At 38.8% G+C, this 24972-nt stretch overlaps 2 protein-coding genes across 3 annotated transcripts in view; one reads left to right on the forward strand and one right to left on the reverse strand.

The window, feature by feature from the left end:
• Positions 1 to 22173, forward strand: Sec61a2 (SEC61 translocon subunit alpha 2). Of its 2 annotated transcripts, XM_051194885.1 has the most exons (12): positions 3 to 177; positions 1874 to 1941; positions 3644 to 3709; positions 6076 to 6154; positions 9512 to 9643; positions 9818 to 9927; positions 14485 to 14638; positions 15503 to 15663; positions 15925 to 16122; positions 17617 to 17808; positions 19095 to 19171; positions 21094 to 22173. In XM_051194885.1, the coding sequence occupies exons 1-12, from the start codon at positions 171 to 173 to the stop codon at positions 21278 to 21280; spliced, it is 1431 nt and encodes a 476-aa protein (XP_051050842.1). In that variant the 5' UTR covers positions 3 to 170; the 3' UTR covers positions 21281 to 22173. The 2 variants fall into 2 exon arrangements, with proteins under 2 accessions (XP_051050843.1, XP_051050842.1); XM_051194886.1 differs by lacking the exons at positions 9818 to 9927; positions 14485 to 14638 and having other exon boundaries at positions 1 to 177.
• Nudt5 (nudix hydrolase 5) overlaps positions 22100 to 24972 on the reverse strand; it is a 25777-nt gene continuing 22904 nt past the window's right edge. The window contains exon 10 of the mRNA XM_051194893.1: positions 22100 to 24602. Within this exon, the coding sequence (XP_051050850.1) occupies positions 24493 to 24602 (110 nt within the window). The 3' untranslated portion in view covers positions 22100 to 24492. The remainder of the gene's footprint in view (positions 24603 to 24972) is intronic.

Below are 24972 nucleotides of genomic sequence, written 5' to 3' on the forward strand. Positions count from 1 at the left end.
CCAGGTCTGGGAGGAGCTGAGAGCGCGTGTCACGTGACTCGTGGGCGGAGCTTGTGCGTGGACGGCCGAAGCGTGTCCCAAGCCTCTGCCGCCTAGGCCAGAGTCGTGAGGAGCCCAGCGGAAGCAGCTGCGAGGCCGCCTGTCCTCGCCGGGTGTCCTGAGCCGCCGCCATGGGCAGTGAGTGTGGTGTCCAGAGCGGGAACCTCAAGGGTCGCGGGTCCCTCAGGGCTATGGGCAGTGGAGCCGCTTTCCCCTTGGGGTCGTCACGGGGGCCAAGGATGCGCAGGCCTTGCCGGGGTCGCCGCGGACGGCGCGAGCTGGGGGCCTCCGCCGGGGCGCCTCCCGTCAGCCAGGCCTTGCCCGCCGGGTCCGGTCCCGGTTTGCGCCCCTTAGGCGGCTAGGAGCGTGGATGGCGCCGAGGCCATTGGAGGGGGGCGGGGAGTTAGGACGCTCCTTAGCTTGGACCACTTGGGATTTTTCTGGATCTTAGGAAGCTCTCTCTTTCTCCCTCTCTCTCTTTTTCTTCTTAAATTCCTGAATCACGCTTCCTTGGCGTGTTGCGATGAATACGTTTCCCTCATTTTTTTTTTTTTTTAAATGTGATTCATAGCATGCGTTTTAGTGGAGGAAAGGAGTGTGATCGGTAGCTCAGCATTTTCCTTGGAATATTCATCCCAGTCATTCTGTAGTGTTCATTGAAAACTGTAAGTTGGTGCACGCCGGAGGGACGAGGCCTCGTATTATGGGAATCCTTCAAGGGCTCTGCCCCAAACACTCATTCTCTTGTGTATTCACACAAATACTTACCTAGTAGTTCGCGTGTTTGTATATAAAGGGATACCTAACCGCAGGTGCAAGCAGTGCACCTAATTGGTAGACATTTGGAAAGGAAATAGAAGAGACCCTTGGCCTTGGATTACAAATGATAAATGGAATTCTCAGGATAGGCAATATGTAGCAGCACGCAGCAGCATTGTTTGAACCTGAACACCAGAAGGGATAAGGAGACTCTGGGGAGTTTCCTGGTGTGACCCACAGTTTTTTTGTTTTGTTTTGTTTTTTTGTTTTTTTGTTTTTTTATTACAGATGAATGTTTTCAGAATTTAGATTTACTTTCTAAATAGTCCAAACCTGTACTTAGGTAACAAACATGACAATTATAAATTCTCACCGACATCAGTGACTTCCACCTTTGTGATTCTAGCAGGACTTAGGAGATAGTTCTATCTCGAGACCTTGGTTTATCCTACTTTATTTTACTTAAGAGGTATTGTGGGAAAGCAGTAGTTTAGTAATTGCCATTCTAGGACCTTGTGTGTAAATACTTTGATAAGTTTACTTGGAGAATGACCAAGCTGTGAATGTGGCTGGCAGAAGTAGACTTTGTAGGCTTTAAAAAGTTGCCTGTAGGAATTGACCGTTTTTGTGTTTTTTTTTTTTTTTCTTTTTCTTTTTGCCTAGTGAATGTTGCTCTCTTTAAGCTGTTTAAATCAGTACTTCAGGTTAAGCTCATTTCCTACTTCATCGTCCCTGGGAAAGGCTCCCTCTGTTCTACCATTTATTACTGCATTATCGAAGTAAACGGTATTTGCTTATTTTTCGTAGTGGTGATGTGAATATTTCTTGTTGTGTATATATATGCACAATGATTGGGTTTAAGCACAAAGAAGCAAAGCCATGGTTCATTATTTACTTCCCTTCATTATTTACTCACTAGCCATTTGAGTGTTTTATCTCTTGCAGACCTACTCCTTTGAACTTGAGAACATCATGATTATTTAATTTGGGTGGATGGATTAACAGCTGTTAAAGAAAATTTGTTTTTTAAACCATTCAAAGATACACTTTTAAATCTGATAATTTTTTTTTACAGTCAAGTTTTTAGAAGTTATCAAACCTTTCTGTGCAGTTCTACCAGAAATTCAGAAGCCTGAAAGGAAAGTAAGTATAATATTTTAGTAATATAGCAGGTAACAAAGTGAATTATTCTGCCAAACCACCAAGGTTTATTTGCTTACCCCAACCATTTCTGGTTACAAGTGGAAAAATGTTATTTCTCTTGCAAACAATTCTAGACCTGTTAGGAACTGATTCTCTTCTCTCACCATGTGGATCTCAAGGGTGGGGGCTGGTGTAGGATTGGACTTTTAAAATATCAAAGCCCACCCCCAGTGACACACCTCCCAACAAGGCCACACCCGGTAACCCTCCCAAAATAGTTCTACCAACTAGAGACTAAGCTTTCATATATATGAGCCTTTAGGGCTGGTCTCATTCAAAACACAATAACTATCTGGCTGGGTCTGGTATAGACCTTTTTAATAATAGGTAGGATTCTTATTCTATCAAAAAAAATACTGCTCTAAGTTACCATGTTTCCAACCCAAGTGTTTCTTTGCCTGTGTGTTAGTTAAGATATGGTATTCTCCTGGCCATGTTGGTACTTTATAATTTCTTTAGTGTAAGATGTGTAAATTGCTAGCTAATGATATGATCTGCTAGGCGGGTTTTGGTGAGTACCAACTGTTTTACATAATAAGTTACAATTGTGTAAGTATATACCTCCCATGTTTTGATTTCATGTCTGGAAAGAAATAACAGGAATGTATTTAGAAGGTATTATAACTAAATCACATTGTTCTTTAGTCATTGAGCATATTTGGAACTGAGATATTTAAAAATCCAGAAATAATATCGATTTTTTAATGATTTGAGATGGTAGAGATGGCTACTCAGTTTTACTTTAGGCCTACCAGAGTGTAACTTTTCATAGTCTATGAATATCCTAGGATTCCTGTGTGAAGTTGTTCACTATTTCATGCAATTTTCTTTCTGACTGAAATGTGCATTAGATCTGCTTTACCTTGCCTCCTCTTCAGTACACAGAGCTTGGTTGTTTTTGTTTTGAGACAGGGCTTCTCTGAGTAGTCTTAGCCCTGGCTGCCCTGAAACTCACTCCGTAGACCAGGCTGACCTCAAACCCATAGAGATCTACCTGCCAGCCTCTGCTTCCTGAGTGCTGGGATTAAAGCCATGCCTCACCACCTCTTGGTCATGAAACCTGTTTATATTTAAAGTATCTTTTTTTTTTTTTTTTGTGGCAGCACATGGAGGTAAAGACTTAACTATTACAAGCTATAGTCAAATCTTTCAATTTTAATAAATACCAAATAAATCAAAAGACTTGATGTAACACCTGAAACTCTGAATTGTGAGAAGAAAGAGTAGAGGAAGCATCTTAAGATGCAGGTGTACATAGAGACTTTCTGGATGGTGTTCCAGTCTCTTAGAAGATAATGTCAACAGCTGACATAGAATTTTCATGAAATTAAGTTTCTGCACAGCAAAGGAGAAGGGATGTGGAAACAGCATGTAGAATGAGAACATTCCTCAGTGGCTATACAGCTGACTGAGGATTAACATCTAGAATATACAAAGAACACTGACAAATAATACCTTTCCTTTGGAAAAGAAGAGACTTAGGTTTGAGATGCTTGGTTGTTTATCTAAGCGGGAACAAGCTAGGGTGTGTAAAGAATAGGAGTGTGCCCAATGGGGAATGGTAATGGGGCCTTAAGGAGTTTTGTTTGAATTTGTTTTTCTTGGTTTTGATTGATCACTCATTTTCGCTTCTGTTGCACAGATTCAATTTAGAGAGAAGGTACTATGGACTGCTATAACCCTCTTCATTTTCTTAGTGTGCTGTCAGGTATGTACCAAATTATCCAATATATGTCTGTAGTATTTTAAGGTCTTGATTATAAGAATTAGAAAAACTGATGAAATAATACACTGAAATATATTGAGTGCTGCTTTTTTTGGTAAGATTTATTTTTATTTGTGTGTGTGTGTGTGTGCATGCGTGTGTGTAATAGGGGGAGGAGTGTACAGTTGCTCATGGAGGCCAGAATTGGGTGTTAGGTCCTCCAGGGCTAGTGTTAAGGTAGTTGTGAGCTACCTGTGTTGGTTCTGAGAATTGAAATTGTGTGTCCTGTAAAGGCAGCAGCTGGAAAGGACACTTAGATTTTTTTTTTTTTTTTTTTTTTTTTTTTTGAGCCATCTCTTCAGCTCTGAGTTCTGCCATTTTTATTTCTTTGTGATCTGGTGAGTTCAAAGCCAGCCTGCGTCTGCCTCCCAAGTGCTGGGATTAAAAGTAGGCACTACCACTGCCCAGCATCAGTATTGTTATTCTTGAGAGGGGTTTCACTATATTTCTGGCTAGAATTCACTATGTAGACCAGGCTGGCCTAGAACTCAGAGATCTGTCTGCTTCTGCCCCTGAGTGCTGGGATTGAAGGCATGTGCCACCATGCTCTTTGCATTTTCTTGAGTAATGATTGCTATGGGAGGGCCCAGCACATTGTGGATTTTGTACCCTGAGGAAGGTACTCCCAGGTGGCATAAGAAACCAATAATCATGGCTCCAAAGCCTGTGCTTCAGTTCCTGTCTGAGTTCCTGCTCTGACTTCTCCAGATAATGAAATAAATCCATTCTTCTCCAAGTTGATTTTGGGCTTGGTTTTCTTTCTTTTTTTTTTTTTCCCCCACAGCAATAAATAGATACCCTAACTAACATAGGAAATACAAGTTAATAATGCCATAGATGGATAGAAAGAGAGGCAATAGCACAATGGGGCCTGAGAGGAAATTTGAGGCTCCAGCATCAGAGACAGCATGGTGGGTTTCTGAAGAAAGGAGTCATCCCACATGGCAGAAGTGCGGGCCTCTTCTTATACATTTCTGAGGATGGGGGAGGCTTCACAGTCTTGAGCCTACAATCAGGCTCTTTCATTCCCAAGCAGGAGGTAGGGAAGAGGGTAAGGAGCAAGGTGTGTGGTTATCAGTGCTCACTTTGATGTAAATTTACTTCTCAGGATAGAAAGATGTTGGCACCTGGAAGTCTATTAGCTAGGGACTCAAATGTCTCTCTCAGTATGATGGATGCCTGTTGGTATCTATGATGGGAAAACTGCTGGATATGTTGTGTTTGGAGCAGCAGCTGGATTCTGACATTACATTTTATACTGATCACTTAGGAAAAGTCTTGCAGCTTTGTTATTTATTGAGAAGGACCAACTCTAGGTTCTTTATATTTACATAGAAACATCTAGAACCATTATGTGCATTTGTGTGTGTGTGTGTGTGTGTGTGTGTGTGTGTGTATGTATGTGTGTATGTATATGCTGCTTTGACTTTTTAGGTCACTTTATGAGAATTTTTAGGTTGATTTATGGGAGTTATCATCTTGAAGATAATGAGTCTTCCAATATAGGGGTCAGCAAACTTTAACCTGGAAAAGTTCAGATAGTAAAGTTTTGGAATTTAAATCATTACCCAGAGCTCAAGAAGGAAACACAAATAAAATAATGACCTCCAGGCTAGTGTCATTGGCTTGTAATCTTAGCTACTCTGGAGGCTGAGGGTCTCAACCAGCCTGGACAGCTTAGAGAGAGACCTGTCTCTACAGTTAAACAATCACAAAACAAGAATCCACTCCCTCCCGATTCCTTAGGGTGTTTGTCTACCTTATGTAAGGTAGACATATTCAGTATCCCATCACAAAAAATACCCTTCTCCCCAACATTTTTTTTACTAGAAACTAGTACTGTTTTTCAAGAATGTCTCATGCTGTGGCACATTTATGCCTTTGTGTTACCTCGTTTCCCCGTGTTTATGTAATTGCTAAGTGGCTGGTGTTTTTCTTTCTCACGTTTGGGCAGATCTGCCCAGTGTGGGTGATTTCAACTGAACATAAAACAAGTTCTAACCAGTTTTCTCTAGCTTGAGGGAATGTGGGAGGTGAGATAAGCTGAGATCATTACATTAGATGCTTCCAGGACTCTTGATTTTTTTTTTTTTTGACTGTCTTGAGCATGTCTCAAGGTCTATATTCCATTCTAAGTAATTTACTAAGCATTTACTAAGTAATGATCTCTGGTGTTTGTTAGAGAACTTTAAGGTAAGTTTGTTTTATTAGAAATCACAAGACGTAGCTAACAGGCATTGTAGGTCAAACAAGTGCATTTTAAATTAAGAGTCACTTTGTTTCATGAAGTGTTTTATGTGATGTTTCAGATTCCGCTGTTTGGAATCATGTCATCGGATTCTGCAGATCCCTTCTACTGGATGAGAGTTATTCTTGCATCCAACAGAGGTATGCACTTCTGACCTCCATCCCACCATCGTCAAGCGGCTGTTTTGTGGTTTTATATGGGGAGCTAGAACAGAAACCCATTGCTTAGGAGGAGAAACCAGCTTTAATAGTGACAACACTGGGTTTATTGTATGTGGTGTGTGTGGTCACATATATGTGTGTGTACACAGTGAAGGTCAGAAGTTGATTAGTGTCTTCCTTTATCATTCTCTACTGCATATATTTTTGAGACAGTGTCTCACTGTGTAAGCCTGGCTGACCTGGAATTCTTAGATATCCTCCTGCCTCTATCTTCCAAATGCTGAGATTAAAGGTATGTGCCATCATATCCAACTTACTTTAAGCATTGAGGCTAAGTCTCAAGTTGAACCCAGAGCTTGCTAATTCTGGTGATCTAGCTAGCTAGTTTATGCTAGATAACTCATGTCTGTATCTTGAGAGCTTGGATTACAGGCGGGTCACCACAACAGCTTGGTGTTTATGTGGGCGCTGGAGATCTGAACTCTGTACCTCAAGCTTGTGTCACAAACTCTTCACCCACTGTGCCATCTCCTTAATCTTACCCTAGGGGTTTTCCCATCTTAAAATCCTATGATTTGCAGTGTCAGGGAGGTGATACACTGGACCATGAGGCCCCTTGAATTTTAAAAATTGTGATTGCATGTTTGGGGGAAATAACTAAATAGATGGCAGGTTTTTTTTTTAGTGGTTTTTGAGATTATAGGAATAATATTGGTTCACTTATTAAAAGTATGTGTGTGTGTGTGTGTGTGTGTGTGTGTGTGTGTGTTTCTATGCTCACACACATCACAATGAGCATGTGGAGGTCAGAGGACAACTGTGTGAAGCTGATCTCTTCTTCCACTTTACATGGGCTGCAGGGATTGAACTCAGGTTGCCAGGCTTGCCACAAAGTCTTTTATCATTGAGCCAAATCACCAGCACCACCCTCTTCCTTTTTCCTCCCCCAAATTCATTAACAGTTTTATATATTCTGGTTACACTCATCAGCATCTCCACTCCTCATCACTATTAGCCACATCCTCCCATTAAGTCCCACCCCATTTTCCTGTCTTTTCTTTTCTCCTTCCTTTCTTTGTTTAGTTTATTTTTATATTTATGGGTGTTTTGCCTGCATGTATGTCTTTGTATCTCATGCATGGGTAGAGCCCACAGAGGCCAGCACAAGATTCTCTGGATTTGGAGTTACAGATAGTCGTGAGCTACCATTTGATACTGGGAATCGGACTGGGGTTTTCTAGAAGAGCAGCTTGTATTCTTAATGCTGAGCCTTCTCTCTAGCCCTCTTGTTTTTATTTTTGCTTTGTGACCTAGGGGGCTTAACCATGGCATAGTTGTGGAGCTGTCCACTGGAACACCACCAGTGGCTACATCACTGAGGATAAATATTCAGTGGCTCAGTCTTGTGTAGACTGTTTACAAGCTCTGTATCTGCTCTGAGTTAATGAGTGTCATGGCCATAACATCTTTCTCTCCATTTCACAATCTTTCTCCCCATCATCCAGCTCGTACATTCTTTCTTCCTCTTTTTCTGAGATGTTCTCTGAGCATGGGGATGGTGTGGCAATATGGTCCTTCCTTTTGAAGGCTGAACACTCAGAATTCACTTGTTTTCAGCACATTGGCTGATATAAGCACTGTTAACTGTAGAGAAGAGCTGCTTTTATCAAGTGTGAACATAGCACTGGTCTATGCATTCACTGTTTCTTGGAAGGATTATTATTTTTCAATACATTAACATTTATAAAATTCACCAACATATATATATATATATATATATATATATATATATATATATATATACATACACACACACACACACACATATACACACACATATGGTGCATGTTCTTGGGATGTTGATAAATTTCAGATATTCATCCAGGCTTTTTCTTAACATATTCATTTATATTTAAATTTATATGCTTGAAAGATAGGATATATATATATACCAAAATCTATACATTCACACATTCCTGTGTATTTTTTTAAAAAATGTCTTTAATGAATTACTTCATGTAATAGTCATAGTCCAGTATGAGGTTTTAATGTAATTTATTTAATCATAAATTCAACAAGCATTTCCTGAGTTCTTACTGTGTACCACCTGCTAAGTTTAGAGTAGCACATAAGGTAACATCCTGAGGCTCCTGAGGATGCACCCTGTGATCTTAGCTCTTAGGAAGTGGGGGCATAAGAATTCGGACTTCAAGTTCATTCCTAGCCACGTATGTAGTTTGAGGTTAGCCTGTGCTAAATAGGGTGTTGAGATGGTTCAGCAAAGTTAAGGCACTTGCCACCAAGCCTGATGATCTGCGAGTTTATTCCATAGGATCCACATGGTGGAAGGAAAGAACTAACATGATGCAAGTTGCCCTCTGACCTCCACTTGTATTTTGTGACAGGTGTGTGCCCAGACACATATACTTTCATACATTAAATAATGTAAATAAGTAAAAGGTGAGAGGTTTATATGCTCTGAAGAGAAACTAGAGTATAAGTAAATAAATGTGATAAAAATTTAAATAGCTCCCAATTTTAGTGTAAATTTTAAAAACAATGATTTAGACAGACATTTTGGAGGTTCTCTCTTTTTCCCTCCCTCTGTTCCTCTGCTCCTCTCTCCCTCCCTGTTCTGGAGATTGAATATAGGGCTTTACATATGTTAGGCAAGTACTCTACCTACACTCCACCTCTGTTCACTTTTTTTTTTTTTAAATTTTGTGTTGCTGGTAATTAAATACTAGGGCCTTATATGTTAGATGGCACTTTCCCACAAAGCTATATTGTATCACAACACTTAAAACTAAAAATGTATTAGTGTATGTGTGTATGTGGACTTGTATGTCATAGTGAGTATTTACAGGTCAGAGGACTTCTCAGGAGTCAGTTTTCTCCTTCCACCATGAGGATCCTGGGGGATGCACTCCGATTGTTGGGCTTGGTGGCAGGTGCCTTTGCTAACTTAGTCATCTTGCTGGCCCCAGCCTCTTAATTTTTACATTGTTTTCCTGCTTCGAAGCTGGATTTTGAAACTAGAGCCTCATGTTCTCTACAGCTGAGCTGTACTTGATAGCCCTAGAATGGCTCTTTTTAAAAGGACTTAGTATTTTAATTTTAGAATTTATAGAAATTAAATTTTTTTATGGTATAGTACTTTTTACCCATTGCATTGTTGCTGGTTTGTTAAAAAATGATTTTTTATTAATGTTTAAGGACTGAATGGGAATTTGTTAGTATTTACACACATTTAGTGAATGTTGTTTAGGACTGGGATGTGTTAAATTGATCTGTATTAGGTACAGAGGTTGTTTACTCATTTTCCTTCCTTTACAGGAACATTGATGGAATTGGGTATTTCCCCAATTGTAACATCTGGTTTGATTATGCAGTTGTTAGCTGGAGCCAAAATCATTGAAGTTGGTGATACACCCAAAGATAGAGCTCTGTTCAATGGAGCCCAGAAACGTGAGCAATGATATAATTAAGGAGCTTTTTTCCAAATATGAGAATCTTTGTGGGAAAGATGTTTCCTATAGTATTTTGGTTTTGTTGTTTTTTTTATCTTGGTTTTTTGGTTTTGTTGTTTTTTTTATCTTTGGTTGTAAGCATGTACTCCTTTTTTTTTTTTTTTTTGGTCAGTATTTGGTATGATCATTACCATTGGGCAAGCCATTGTATATGTCATGACGGGAATGTACGGGGACCCTGCGGAAATGGGTGCTGGGATCTGTCTCCTTATCATTATACAGGTAAGAAATCCTGTGTTTTCATATGCTAATAAAACAGTTTGGTCCCATTTTTCTAGCAGTTCTTTCGGTGAGTGATAAAATAATTTTCTTTGGAATCATTTAATTACAATATTATTATTGAAGTGACATACATGTGTTTAAAATTAATTTATTCTAATAACTTCATAGTCTGTCACTTAAAGAGTTATGGATTCCTCTCTATCACTGTTCTTTGATACGCTTTTTCCACATTCTAATGTCTCTGAAATCCTGATGTATTCCCTCAGTTAACAGTGCATTCCTGCTGTTGCTAGCCAGGTGGCAGCTGTGGGGCATTCAGCAGCCCTGTGTGGCTGGCTGTCTGCTTGACCGTAGCTGCTGAGATTAACATTCTAGCTGTTGGTTACTTTATGCACTATTGGTATAGTAGATGTCTGAGGTTACTTGTTGGCTGAAGTCATTTCAGAAAATCCAGCATGGTGGTACAACCCCCAGTCCAAGTTGTTTTGGGATGCTGCAGGGGAGGTGTTTTTGAACCACTAATTAGGGACAAGCCTGTACAATATTAAATTGTTATCATTGAAATGAAACATGCTTGTCTACAGAAAGCATAGTAATAGCAAGCAAGCAAGATGAAAAACAGCTAAGTTGGAAATAACCTAATTGATTATAATAAGATATTTTTTATAGTTTAACTGGCAGGATTCAAACTTGGAATCCTCTTACCTCTACATCTTGAGTGCTCAGATTTTAGGTGTATTTTCTTTCTTGATGGAATACAAAACTATGATGTTCTAAATAATTTTAGTGTCTGCAAAATACCATGTATACTCACATACAAGTGTTCTATGGAGGTATTTATTTACTTATCTATCATGTGTCCATCCATCTATCCATCCATCCATACCTATTTGAGACAATGTCGTATAGCCTGAACTGGCCTCAAACTCAGTATGTAGCTGAGGATGACCTTAAGTTTCTGTTCCTCCCACCCCTATGTCCCAGGTGCTAGCATTGTCCATATGCTATACCATTATCTGGTTTATGCAGAACTAGGGATTGGACCTTGAGCTTTGTGCATAGTAGGCAAGCTGCGAGCTTAGCTACATTTCCAGCCCTCCATGGATTTGCAAAATGGGTATGTTAGGATAGAATTTTTAAAGACCAACATAATTTTGACTGTATCCAATGTTCAGAAGATTTTTTTCTTTTTAAAGTTTTAAGTTAATAAAGTATATCATTTTATCTATTGTATGAAATTAGAATTAATTTAGGATTTTTTTAATAGTTCAAAAGGTCAAGTTCAGAAAATATTTTTAAAATAGTCTCACCTGCCAGTATTTGAGAAATACAGGTATTTCAGACATGCATAGTTTACCTGTTTTCCAAAAATAACCTTATAAGAAGCAGGTTGAATAAGAAAGTATTCTGTGAGCCTGACCCAGGGCAGAGTTAGATGGTCAAGTGTCTGTTGACATGGTTAATAAGGATGGCCTCTAATGCCTTATACCTATTTTGTTTGTGCTCTAGGGCAGGATTTTTAATGGATTATTGTGTCTTTGGTAACTTGCTGAGGTCTAGTGCATTTTCTTCCAGCATAAGATGTATTTTCCAAGAGAATAATGGTTCCTTTATTTTTCTATTTACAAACCACTTGCTTGACATTATAGCCATTGGGAGTTGGAGAAGAAAGAGATGCAGAGGATAGGTAGAGAAGAGTCTCTGGACAAATTACTTTAGTATCCTTGGTGCTTAGTGTTTCTTCAGATGCTGGTGCAATGTTGAGGGTGCTACTGATAGGACATCATGCTTGTTTTTTTGCTTTAAAGCACTGGTTCTCAAACTGTGGGTCATGACCCTTTGTGGGGTGAATCACCCTTTCACAGTGGTCAAATATCAGAAATCCTGCGTATCAGATATTATATTACACTCATAACAGTAGCAGACTTACATTTATGAAGTAGCAATGAAAGTAATTTTATGGTTGGGGTCACCACCACATGGGGAACTGTATTTTATAGTTACAGAATTAGAAAAGTTGAGAACCACTGCTTTTTTTTTTTTTTTTTTTTTTTTTGAGACAGGGTGTCTCCATGTTAACAGTCCTGGCAGTCCTGAAACTCACTTTGTAGACCAGACTGGCCCGAACTCACAGAGATCCACCTGCCTCTGCCTCCTGAGTCCTGGGATTAAAGGCAAGCGCCACTGCCACCCTGTGAGAACCGTTGCTTTAAAGCATTTGCTTTATGCAGCAAATAAAGTTTTATGTTTTTTTTTTTTTTTTGTTTCAACTTTTGTTTTTGTTTTCTTTTGTAGTTGAGGATTGAATCCAGGGCCTTGAAATTGCTAAATATGCACTACCATAGTAATATTTCTTTAGCATAAGGTAGCCTTGAATTGTTTTTTAAAAAGACATTCAGAACTAATATCAAGTACTCAGAACATTTTGTACCAGTGTAATTTCTCTGGCACCTTCCAAAGGTCACGGAATGTAGCTTAGCAGCTCTGGGCTGGTTAGGTGAGGTGGATTTTAGAGCAGTTTAAGCTATTTTAATGTTTCTTTTGCACATTCAGAAATATCATTATTTCTAAAATGAAATGAACAAATATGTACTAGCTTGTTGACATAAGTTCTGGTATATAAATATCTGTGTTGTGATGATATTTTAGTGTTAATGGATAAAGAAAAATGTCATACTTGATTATTGGTGGGCAGTGACCCATTTGTGTCTTTTCAAGGGATTGCTAACATTGAAAATATGTGGCTACACTGAAGAGCTATGATTGGATCAGTGTGTATTCACCTAGAAACATAGGTTTTTGAAAACTGTTTGCATGCTGTTATGGAAGGTATTTCTCTTTGCTTTTGTTTCACTCACATAGTGCTCTTTTCACTAATTGATTTTGAAATTTAATTTGGGTCTTGATAGAAATTAAAAACTAAATAGAAAGTGTCATTGTGCATGACACATAGTAAAGGTAAGTATGTTTTGTCAAACTAAGTGGTTGATATCCAGTGTGATTTTATACCCATTCAGAGGTTTGTAGTGTGCATTCCACATGTATACTGGTCACAGATCTATTCTTACTGAGCTTCATGGAAATGCTGCTTCATTTTCTGCTTTCTCTTCCTCTTTCACAAGCATACATGGTATTTTACTACCTTTTCTCATATTCTCCAAATTATATAAACTATTTCTCATTTAGATTTATTTATACTTCCTTTCTTCTCCTGGGAAAAGATGAGTTTCATTTTCAAAGGGTATTCATGAAGTACTCTGTAGGCCAGCATTATTCTGCATAGGGGCCTCAGGCCATATATCCATCAGAACCATGACTGGCTGATTTGTGAGTAGATACTCTCCCCTTCAGTGGGCATAAGTTGCTGTATTTGTGACTGGGAGTACTCAACTTGATCATTACCTAATTGTGCTCAAAATAAAACCCAGCCATAGTTTCTCTCTTATTTGCCAAAATGTCAAACTTGAATTTCAGACATTGAAAAGTTACCATGAGCTATTTTAGGGATTTGAGAATTAATTCCCTTTTTCTAGTTGTTTGAGAGTCTAACTAAAAACTTTAAAAGTTAGGCTTTGTACAATCACTGAAATGGCTGTTAAAAAAAAAAAAAAACCCAACTAGCGTGTAAGGTAAGCGTACTCAAATGGTATAATGCAGTTTGATGTTTTCATTGACAGATAAAGTGTGAAATGAGTTTGGGCTGTTTGAGCTGGGAAGAACTGGATATACTTCCTTGTTTCTGTGGGGGAGAGTGTAGAGTAGGGACCTGTGTGAGGTAGTAAGGCTTACAAGTATTCCTTATTTCCCCCTCAGTAATGTATTCCAATAAGGAAGGAGATATATGACTGAATCTATTAATTGGTTTTATTGATACATGTTTTCATAGATGTATCTTCTCCAAGGATAGCCATAAGCTAAACTTAGTATGCTTTCATTAAAAAAAAAAAAAAAGATAGAAAACACAGTGAAATTTTAACTTACCAAATTAGATGCAATTTTGTCATAATAAGTATAGTATGAATTTATGAATTTTTATAATTTGTATACTTAGTTGTGCTCTAGTTTTTGGCTTATTCTATGTATTATTATATAGAAGATATATATATATATATATATATATATATATATAGTACTTTGTAAAAAGTGCCAATAGGGAGTGAAGAATCTCTTAATTTTTATGTAATTTATTTGGCCTTTTACTTACACAAAGCTATTTGGAATATTGTGTCTTCCTTTCAAATTCTAAGCTGTGATTATTATTTAGTGCCCCTAACCATGAGCACAATTTAAAACATTGTAAGGGAAATTATCCAGCTGGTATAAATATTACTCTGAGGTAAAATATTTGCTATATAATGAGGCAGTATTCCTAGTCCTTTGATTTCTAGAATTGACTGACCCCTGACTAGACAAGAGCGGTCCAGAAGCTGCAGATTCCACAGTGAAGAGCAGGGCTTAGGTCTAACATTGGGAATGCACAAACTGTGAAATAGCCATTCGTCTGCCCCTTCCTGAGTTTATTCTTGCTTCCGCTTACGTGCATTTCTTTCCCCACAGTTGTTTGTTGCTGGTTTGATTGTGCTGCTGTTAGATGAGCTGCTACAGAAGGGTTACGGCTTGGGGTCTGGTATTTCCCTCTTTATTGCCACCAACATCTGTGAGACCATTGTCTGGAAGGCCTTTAGTCCCACTACCATTAACACTGGCAGAGGTACATTGCACAGTGACTGCAACTGCACGAGTTTTGCTGGATGTATGCTGAAAATGAGTCTGTAATGCAGCAGCACATGCCTGTAGCCACTCCAGTTTGCTACCCTAGGGACCACGAATGCTGATTGTTTAAAACTTAATGAGCAGAGATGTAGGAAGTATGCAGTAGTAAGTCAAAAAGAGTGCATTCATTCTAACCTCTGCTCCTTTAAAGTTCCAGTGATTGCAAATAGTATTACAGTTTTGTTGACCTTGCTTAAGCCATTGCTGCCAGAGTCATTTACTTCCCCAAATGCAGTTTTCCCGGAGGGACAGAAAGGTAGTAGATTACTGTTTGGCCATCCTCTGAGAGCACTCATACCCTTGTCTAACTGGCTTTGTAATAGCACCTATGGTTTGAAAGATTTCATTCTGTTTTCCCTGTGATCCTTTTCCACTTCTAGTTGTCATCCTGTCCTAACTAGTCAATGCCTAACTTTGATCCCAGCCTTAAGAAAATGGTACTGATAATTTATTAACATTCTTGGTGCAGTCAACTAAAGGCAAGCATAGTAAACATCCCTGTTCTGATTCTTATATTTTTATTCTGCTTTGCTGCCGCTTTTTATTATCCCTAAAAGTATTTCCTTCCTTTCCCTAGAGTAAAGGAGAGGCAAACCTTTATGAATGAAAATTGCAGATTTATGTTGAAATTTGCCTCTACGATAGAAATATGTTTAGAACCCACACACATGGCTGTGCCATAAAGCCATACAACATAGAGTCATAAACTGGTAAATTGATTTGAGGTTCAAGTTATTTGTTTAGACTTTTGAGGCAACTTTGGAAGAGGCATCCACAGTTCATTTCTGTCTTGATTTCTCAGGTACGGAGTTTGAGGGTGCAGTCATAGCTCTATTTCATTTGTTGGCCACCAGGACAGACAAAGTCCGAGCCTTGAGGGAGGCCTTCTATCGGCAGAACCTCCCCAATCTTATGAACCTCATTGCCACAGTGTTCGTGTTTGCTGTTGTCATATATTTTCAGGTAAGTGTAACCTTTTCACTGATGGAACTGCTTATTTTTCTTGTAAGAATGCTGTTTGAAAGGGTGGTATCTAACAAGTCAGTTTTTCAAGAACCAGTCAGCCCTAATTTGAAGGTGGAAAATTTTGGCTATGAAATAGAAAAATAAGTATCTTTGGGGAGGGAACAAATTTTATTGCTGGTTTGTCAGCTCTCTACTGCAACCCTTTCCTGTCTCTGCACTTTTTGATATGCAGTTCCTTTCTCTTGATTTCATTTTTAGGGGTTTCGTGTTGACTTGCCCATTAAGTCGGCCCGGTATCGAGGACAGTACAGTAGCTATCCCATCAAGCTCTTCTACACATCGAATATTCCCATAATTCTCCAGTCTGCCCTAGTTTCAAACTTGTATGTCATTTCCCAGATGCTGTCTGTTCGATTTAGTGGCAACTTCTTAGTAAACTTACTAGGACAATGGGCCGTGAGTATGTTTGTTTTATTAAATATTTAAAATTCATGTTTTATAGTTGTATTTTTAATTGACTGAGATAAATATTGAAGCATTTTGAAATTTATTTACCCGACTATTTTGTTATTTGGAAAATTTGGTAAATGTTCTAAGGCTAAGATTGACTAGGTAGTTTTTAATATTTTGCTATATGGAAAGCATTTTTATATATCACTTGAATAGTTTTTTAGGCTAAAAATCATATTTGCTTTCACAAAAGTGGTTTTGTTTTGTAGTCCTTGTTGTTTAGAGACGCGGTCTCACGTTATAGCCCAGGCTGAGTAGGCAGTCTTCTTGCCTCACTGTAGCCTCTGTGTGGCCCCGGCTGTCCTAGAACTCACATTGTAGACCAGGCTGGCCTCACTCACAGAGATCTGTCTGCCTCTACCTCCCTAGTCCTAGGATTAAAGCCTGGCTTGTATGATTGTATTCTTTTAAAACTATTTTTATGAGCATTGATTGGTGTTTTGTGTGCATATATGTCTGTATGAGGGTGTCAGATCCTTTAGCGTTACAGTTGTAAGGTGTCATGTGGGTACTGGGAATTGAACCCAGGTCCTCTGGGGGAGCTGCCAGTGTTCTTAACTGCTGAGCCATCTTTTCCAATCCTGCATGATTATTTCTTAATACTGCAAAATGCAGTGATCATCCCTAGAGTTTAAAAACACTTCAAATTCTGAATATAATCAGAGATCAATTATAAATTACATTTCTGTTCTCCAGGTTTTATAGATCTATATTTTTAAAACTCTTCTGTTAATGATCTATGCAAAGTGCCTTGCATGAAATACATACTTTTGAAGGAATGAAAGATGCAACATTAACTCCTTAAATTATATAGGCTGATTGGCTGTAGGTATTTCAGAACATCATGGGCTGGTGAAATGGCTCAGCTGGTAAAGATATTTGTTGTGTGAGTCTAACACTCTGAGTTTGATCCCCAGATTCCATGAAAAGGTAGTAGGAGCAAACCAGTTCCACAAAGTTGTCCCTTGACCTCCTCGTTTGCATTATGCCATTCATATACCAACACACAGGCATCATATACACTCCCATCATAATAGACCTTCTTTTTAAAAAGTTAAATCATCATGACTTTTGAAAATTCAAACATATATATTATGACAGCTGTAGTCTCTTGTAAGGAGTACAGTTTTTCTGCCTGTCGCCGCTGGTCTTGTGCTAATTGGGGCTGGCGAGGCGGTGGGCAGATAAAACGTAGTCCTTACAATCTCTAATATTCAGGAAGCTAAACCAGGAGATCATTTCAAGAGTGTGGGGTCATCTTGGGAAACATAGTGAAACCTTATCTCAAAATGGAGACAAATCTTAAGGTTTATGGTGCAGTTCATTGTATGGCACATGCTTGATATTCAATGCCCTGGGTTTAATCCTCGGCAACAAACAAAACCCCTAGTATTCTCAACTAGTTAGGCTGACCTTTTTTTTTTCTTCCTTGTTTGATAGGATGTCAGTGGGGGAGGACCTGCTCGTTCCTACCCTGTTGGAGGCCTTTGTTACTATCTATCTCCTCCTGAGTCCATGGGTGCCATATTTGAGGATCCTGTCCATGTAGTTGTGTATATCATCTTCATGTTGGGATCATGTGCATTCTTTTCCAAGACATGGATAGAAGTATCTGGTTCCTCAGCCAAAGATGTAAGTATGTGACTAGTTAAACACACTTTGGTGTTATTTAAGCTTTAGTAATGGATGGAACTAGAAAAAGCCATCCTGAGTGAGATAACCCAGACCCAGAAAGACAAATATAATATGTACTCACTCATAAGTGAATATTAGACATAAAGCAAAGGATAGCCAGCCTTCAGGCCACAACCCCAGAGAATCTAGGTAACAAAGAGGACCCTAAGAGATACATACATGGGTTAGCGTAGGAAGGGGAAAATGATAAGATCTCCTGAGTAAATTGGGAGCATGGGGGGAAGGGGAGAGGGGAAGAGGAAAGGGGAATGGGGTAAAAATGTATAGCTCAATTTAAAAAAAAAAAAAGGCATAAAATTGAAATTAAAAAACAAAACAAGAACTCTTGGGGCTGGAGAGATGTACTGGGTTCAATTCCCGGCACAATTTACACCTCTCTGTAACTCCAGTTCCAAGGCTTCTGACAACTTCACATAGACATACATGCAGACAAAACACCAATGAACATTAGAAAAAAACAAACAAACAAAAAAAAAAAAAACAAAACTTTTGTAAAAAACAGTATTTGGGTGCCAAAATAAGTTACTTTTATATAGTTTTTAGTTTGTTCACATATTCTTAGTGAGACATATCTCTAACAAGCTAAAAATTGGTTCTTCTGAACTTTTACTGTGGCTTTATGATCCTCTAAAACTCAATCCTACTCAAAAAACTTTTTTTTTTTTTTTGGCCAGGCAGTAGTGGCACATGCGTTTAATCCCAGCAGCACTTGGGGGGCAGAAACAGGATCTCTGTGAGTTTGAGGCCAGCTTGGTGTACAGAGCAACTTCTAGAACAGGCTCCAAAACTACAGAGAAACCCTGTCTCAAAAAACCAAAAATCAAAACCCCTCTTTTTTCTTTAGTATTCAGTTACTTTTTATAGAGCTAATACAAAAAAAATGATTACAGCAGCTGGGTGGTGGTGGTGCATGCCTTTGATCTGGAGGCAGAAGCAGGTTGATCTCTTTGAGTTCAAGGCTAGCCTGGTCTATAAAGTGAGTTCCAGGACAGCTAGGGTTGTTACTTAGAGAAACCTTGTCTTGAATAACCAAATAACAAGTACAGCAAAATGCTGAGAGTACGGATGTAATGTATGGCTAGCATGTACTCGGCAGCATTGAGACCTAGTTTCCCTTTGTTTAATATAAGCAACACAATGCCAGTGTCCAGGCTCTTATATTTTCAGTGTGGCAAGCAAAAAGAGTGAAGAGTTTAATTTCAAAAGTTTTTCTTTTTGGCCAGGTGGCTAAGCAGCTTAAAGAGCAGCAGATGGTGATGAGAGGCCACAGAGATACCTCCATGGTCCACGAGCTAAACAGGTAAGCTCACAAGACCATTTCTTTTTACCTCTAAGGCTCATTGCTTTATTCAAACTCATAGTCGTCTACTCTTCACAAGAGAAGTACAATTTAATTGAAACTTAATTGTTCTCCTCATAAAAATTGGCCCTTTTATAATTAATCATCTATAATTTTTTTGAAAATATCATTTTCCCCTTCTCTCCCTCCAGTGTACTTCCCCCACTTGCTGTCTCTCAGGTTCACAACATCTCCCTTTTTTTTTTTTTTTGACACACACATACTCCTAAATATAAGTGCAATCTGCTTAGTCTTTGTATGTTACTTGTACTTAACATGATTTTAGAGCTGACCATTTGGTATTAAATATTCAATTGGGGCTCTTTCTTAGGGAAGGCTGTTTTCTCCTGCTCTCAGTATTCCTTAGTTGCTGATAGCTGTTTAAGGGTTGGGGCCGCCTCTGTGTTAGCATGTCTACTGGTGTTGTCCTTGTTCATGTTTCGTTTAGGCAGCCTACATAATTTTAAATTGAAACTGTGCTTTCATTGCTTACCTCAGTGTTAAAATGATACATATCAGTAGTTCTCAGTGTTGGCTGGCTGTACATGAGCTACCAGGAAAATCCTAAAACACCAGCACCCTCACATCCAGGAAATGGGATCTGTTCCCAGGCGCCAGGTCTTTGGTGACAGCTTTATTGTGATAAAATTCATATACCATTTAAAATATCCAGTTGAAATATATAGTTCACACCTTTAACTCGAGCAAACGGGAGGCTCAGGATTACTGCAAGTTAAAGGTCAGCCTGGGCTACTTCATGAGTATTAAGTCAGTAAAATGAAATCCAGTTGTATGTATATTGCTCATTTGTTCAGCAGTTTCTTGAACTGGCTCTGGTGGTCCTATCTCTTTTTTTGTTTTTTGAGACAAGGTTTCTCCATAGTTTTGGAACCTATCCTGGAACTTGCTCTGTAGACCAGAATGGCCTCAAATTCATAAAGATCCACCTGTCTCTGTCTTCTGAGTGCTGGGATTAAAGGCATGCGTCACCAATGCCCAGCATGTTTCTATCTTAAATTATTTTATGCATATGAGTATTTTGCCTCTGTGTATATATATGCTTGGTTTGAAATTTCTTATCCTGTAAGAGGGAACTTAAGGATAGCTGCTTAAGAATATTACATACAGCTGGGTGTTGGTGGCATACACCTTAAATTCCAGCACTTGGGAGGCAGAGGCAGGTAGATCTCTGCAAGTTCGAGGCCAGTCTGGTCTACAGAGCTAGCTCCAGGACAGGCTCCAAAGCAATACAGAGAAACCCTGTCTCAAAAAACCAAAAAAAATATATATCCCATATTTTAGCCAGGCATGGTGGCACATGTCTCTCTGATCTTAAAACTCTGGAAGTGGAGGTAGGATGAGATTCAGTTTAAACAAACAAAAATACTCCAGTTTTACTCAGAAGTGATAGTTTGTTAATGTAATCTCAACACTTGGAAGCTGAAGCAGGTGGACTTCTATGAGTTCTAGGCCAAGTTGAGGATATAGAGACATCTAGGATATATATTATATATATACACTGTAACATACAAAACATATGCATTATAGTATACATACACAAAATATACAATATATATATATACAACATATATATTATATATATTTCTATTTGTATAATACTTTCAGTCTAAAATCTAATAATCTGTCCTAAAAATTGCATTACAGCTGTTAGCATTTTTAAAATTTGGGTTTTCAAAATTATTCTTAATCGGTCTCCCATGTGTTAGGTACAGTGTCTGATTAGTAAGGGCCTGTTCTGACCTGTTCATTTCTTTGGAGGGAACCATTTCAAGCAAAACTGTACATTGTGTTGCTTCTAGCTGTTGTTATTGTTTCCTTTCCTGTTTCCCCCACTGCCTGATGAAAGTTCCTTTGTCTTTCAGGTACATCCCTACAGCAGCTGCCTTTGGGGGCTTGTGCATCGGTGCCCTGTCGGTGTTAGCAGACTTCCTTGGGGCCATTGGCTCTGGAACTGGGATTTTGCTTGCAGTCACTATTATTTATCAATATTTTGAAATATTTGTTAAGGAACAGGCTGAAGTTGGAGGGATGGGTGCTTTGTTTTTCTAAATGTTCATATATTTCTTTGTGTGTGTGAAAGGGAAAATATTTTGACATACTGTTTCTGTCAAATAATGCTGGTTCCCCTCTCTCCCTCCCCTCAGTTTGTTTTCAGTGCTAATTGTCCCATTTCTGAAATGGGCGCCAAGCTAAGCCTGTGTGCAGCATTAGTACCAGCTGCCTTAAAACCGAAGTTTACATTATTTGTTGACACTGTCCATCTAGTATTGCCCATGATGCTGGGAAGCAGTGTATCTGCCTAGCTGTTGGTCAGACAGCAAGACAGTAACATGGATTAGCTTTGCACACAACATTCAGAACACTGAATATTCCCTTGTTTAAAAATAAACGTAGTGCAAATTGCCACTATCCAGTATTTTTGAGCTTCCCTAATGAGTTATGAAGCATTTATATCTAATGTATATTTTAGATAATTTTTATACTTTTTTAACTCATCGTATCCATGTTCTCTACCCTCCCTCACCAGCCCCAACCCCTCTTTATTTGTCCTACCCCCAAACTGCCACTCAGCCTGGATGGGCAAAAATCAAGCATTAAAGTTATTTCTGTCACTAGAAACAATTGTTTCTAATTCCTCTTCTGCTTTTCATTTGTTCTCTTCTCCCAGTGATAGCTATGAGTGCTGTCCACTGTACTGGCTATGCCTTCTACTTCCAACAGCCACTCAATATGATGCCCCATCAGTATGTTTTCTCCTTTCCCCAAGTTCCTAAAGCAAGATCCAGTTCTCAAGCAGTGTCTGTAGTTGAGTGGAAGTGAACAATGAATAATTCATACTAGGACTCCGTTATATGCATAGCAGGTATAAACAGTAGACAATAAACTTTTATTTAATAAAACTGTTGCTGTTGTGTTGGAAAAATAAAGAGATGTGGTATTAAGTGTTCTCTAAGATTATTTCTGTAGGTTCAGTGTATTTGTATGGAATCCATCCAGATATGCTTAAAGTAGTTAAATACAATCATACTTCAATTCTAAGTTCCTAAAGTGCCGTAACACTGGAAAGGGACAGGCAAAGTGTCTCAAAGCATATTCTAGTATTTTTAGAGTACAAAATTTATTTAAAAAAAAAATTAACAAATTTAGTTTTTGGTCCAATTACAGTTTTCAGTCATGAGATTCCGTAGTAGGAATGGGAGGTAGGACTAAGCTTGGATCAGGAAATCAGACAATTTACAGAGGCAAGACATGAGTGAAGGTCAGGCACTGGAAACACCTCTGGGGTTGTGTTTTACAAATGAATGCAAAAAAGGCAGCTTCTTAAAAAGTGTAGGCAAACAGTTTGTGGGGAGTGGAGATACCCCCAAATGGCTAGCTCTTTGAGTCTGAGCTCGCCTCCGAAACAGGCCCTCTGAGGTGCATAGGTAATACAGATGACACTAAGGACAAGTCTAGGAGACAGTTGTCACTGCTCAGTGACACAGGCCAGGGAGAATGGGACAAATCTTGTGGCCTGGCCAGTACCAAAGGCCATTCCAATGGCACTTGGCTCTAGAGTTGCTCTGTGGAGAAGATGAATATAGGGAGCCTCTGTCTTCATTTCAAAGGATGGGGAAATAGAGATCCTGGGGACTCATGAGAAAAAATAGTATCTTTGGAGAAATATGCCCATGATTACAAAAGTTTTTTTTTTTTTGGGGGGGGTGGTGGTAGTGGTTAGAATCACAGGAAAGGCTACTGTAGCATAAAAAAAAATGGATCTTAATTTTCACATTCATTAGGAAAGCAGATTTGGTCTATAAAGTTCCAGAATTATTTCCATCTTTAAGAACAATATAAACATTTTTGTATAAAGAGCTTACATTTTTGTTGATTAAAAATACCCATTGGTGATAACACTTAGCATTGATCCTGACTGTACATGGGAAAACTGCTTTTATAAGGTTCCGAGGAATCTGCCTTGAACCTGGATCCAGCTGCAAACATACTGAGCTGGCCAGCAAGCATCATGCTGAGTGTTTCAAGTGGATGAACTGCAAGACGACAACCCTGGAACTGTAGAAAGCTATAGTAATCAACACAATAGCTGAGCTCATCAGAACAAGGCAGTGATCAGAACACTGGCAGAAGTCCTGGGTGATGAACTTAAGTATGGCATGCACTCAACCACTGTTGCATTTCCAGTACAGTTTTAGGTTTCAGATAGTTGGCTAATATATCCACCTATACCCATGACTTGACATCCATACACACAGAATCCATGCCAATCTTTTTACTATGGACTTAGCCTTAGAAAACAAAATAATTTTCTGAGATAAAGATAGGGAATTAAGTATGTGCACATTTGATGGAAGGGCCCTGAGTTTTCAGTGTCTTTGCTTAGCTTTAATATATTAACAACTATGTTCACTACTGAAGCATTAGTCTTGGTATGCTTTTAGGAATTAAATGGCCTTATAAGGATATTAAAAACATTTTAAAAATTATTTTTGAGATGATGTTTCATTATGCAGCCCAGGGTGGGCACATTTATGATCTCCCTGCCTCAGCCTAAGAATGTGGATTATACAAGCATGTACCACAAGTAGCTAAATATTTACTACAAATGTTACTCTCTGTTGATTTTACATCTACTATACAAATAAATTCCACATAGCAAATCAATTAGAGTTAAGAGAAGCCAATTAAGTCCCTATCAGAGTCTATGTTTTAAAACTTTTTTTTTGGCCATGTGTAGTAGTGTACACCTTTAATCCCAGTACTTGGAGAGGCAGAGGCAGGCGACTGGGAGCTCAAAGGCAGACTGTTCACAAAAGCCAAGTACCAGGACTACACAGTGAGATCTTGCCACAACAAAACAAAATCCTAACCCTCTTATTTTGAAACATGAACCTAATAAATAGCTATTTGCAGACCTAAGTACATAATTTTTATTTTAGGAGTTGAGGGTGGAAATAGCTGATCTAATTTGGAGCTTAAGTCTGTTCCTGACAGACTTACATAGTCTGTCACCTTCTAGACTATGTAAGGTTTAAAAAAATGTTACCTACCTACATGTATGTTATTTTTCATGAGCATTTAGCACGTTTAAATGAAGGTTACATCCTCTCTGTAATTATAATTCCATACCGAAGTCAATCTGCTGATTTTATTTTATGAAAAAAACTGATTTCCAATCTACATTAAACTTAATTGAATACATTGAATAGTGAAGGCCTTATGGTCTCATTTATAAAACATGGCCAGTGTCCTCCTTGGCGTTAAAATTTGAGGAAGGGCACTTCGAATGGCTTCCAGTTCGCATGTTTCAGTGCCAGAGCATAGGCGTAGACCCTGGCGTCCACTGTAAGATGTTCTTCTGCTACCAAAGCTAAGGAAGCAAAGACGACAGTTCAGAGATGATGACACGAGAGCCTACTCAGTCACTGTTCACATTGTATGCCATCTCTATACTAGACGCTGGGGACACATTGAAATTACAGAGGAAGATTAAAAGTATGACAGATGCCTCATCAAGCTCAGCACTCGGCCACCTCACTGGCCCACTGTCTCCTAGCTAGTTGTTTGGGAATAAGTTGAAAGAAGACTTTGAGGTCAGGGTTCACGTCCTATTCACCTGTGTATGGCAGAAGTGTATGCCACTCTATGGCAAACCAACAAGAAAGCTGATTACTATATTTGATCATACTGGCTAGGCAAACTAGGTGTTTCATCCTCTCTCTCTTGCTGAATTATCCCCC

Source organism: Phodopus roborovskii, unplaced genomic scaffold (assembly GCF_943737965.1).
Source record: "Phodopus roborovskii unplaced genomic scaffold, PHOROB, whole genome shotgun sequence".
Taxonomy (NCBI): domain Eukaryota; kingdom Metazoa; phylum Chordata; class Mammalia; order Rodentia; family Cricetidae; genus Phodopus; species Phodopus roborovskii.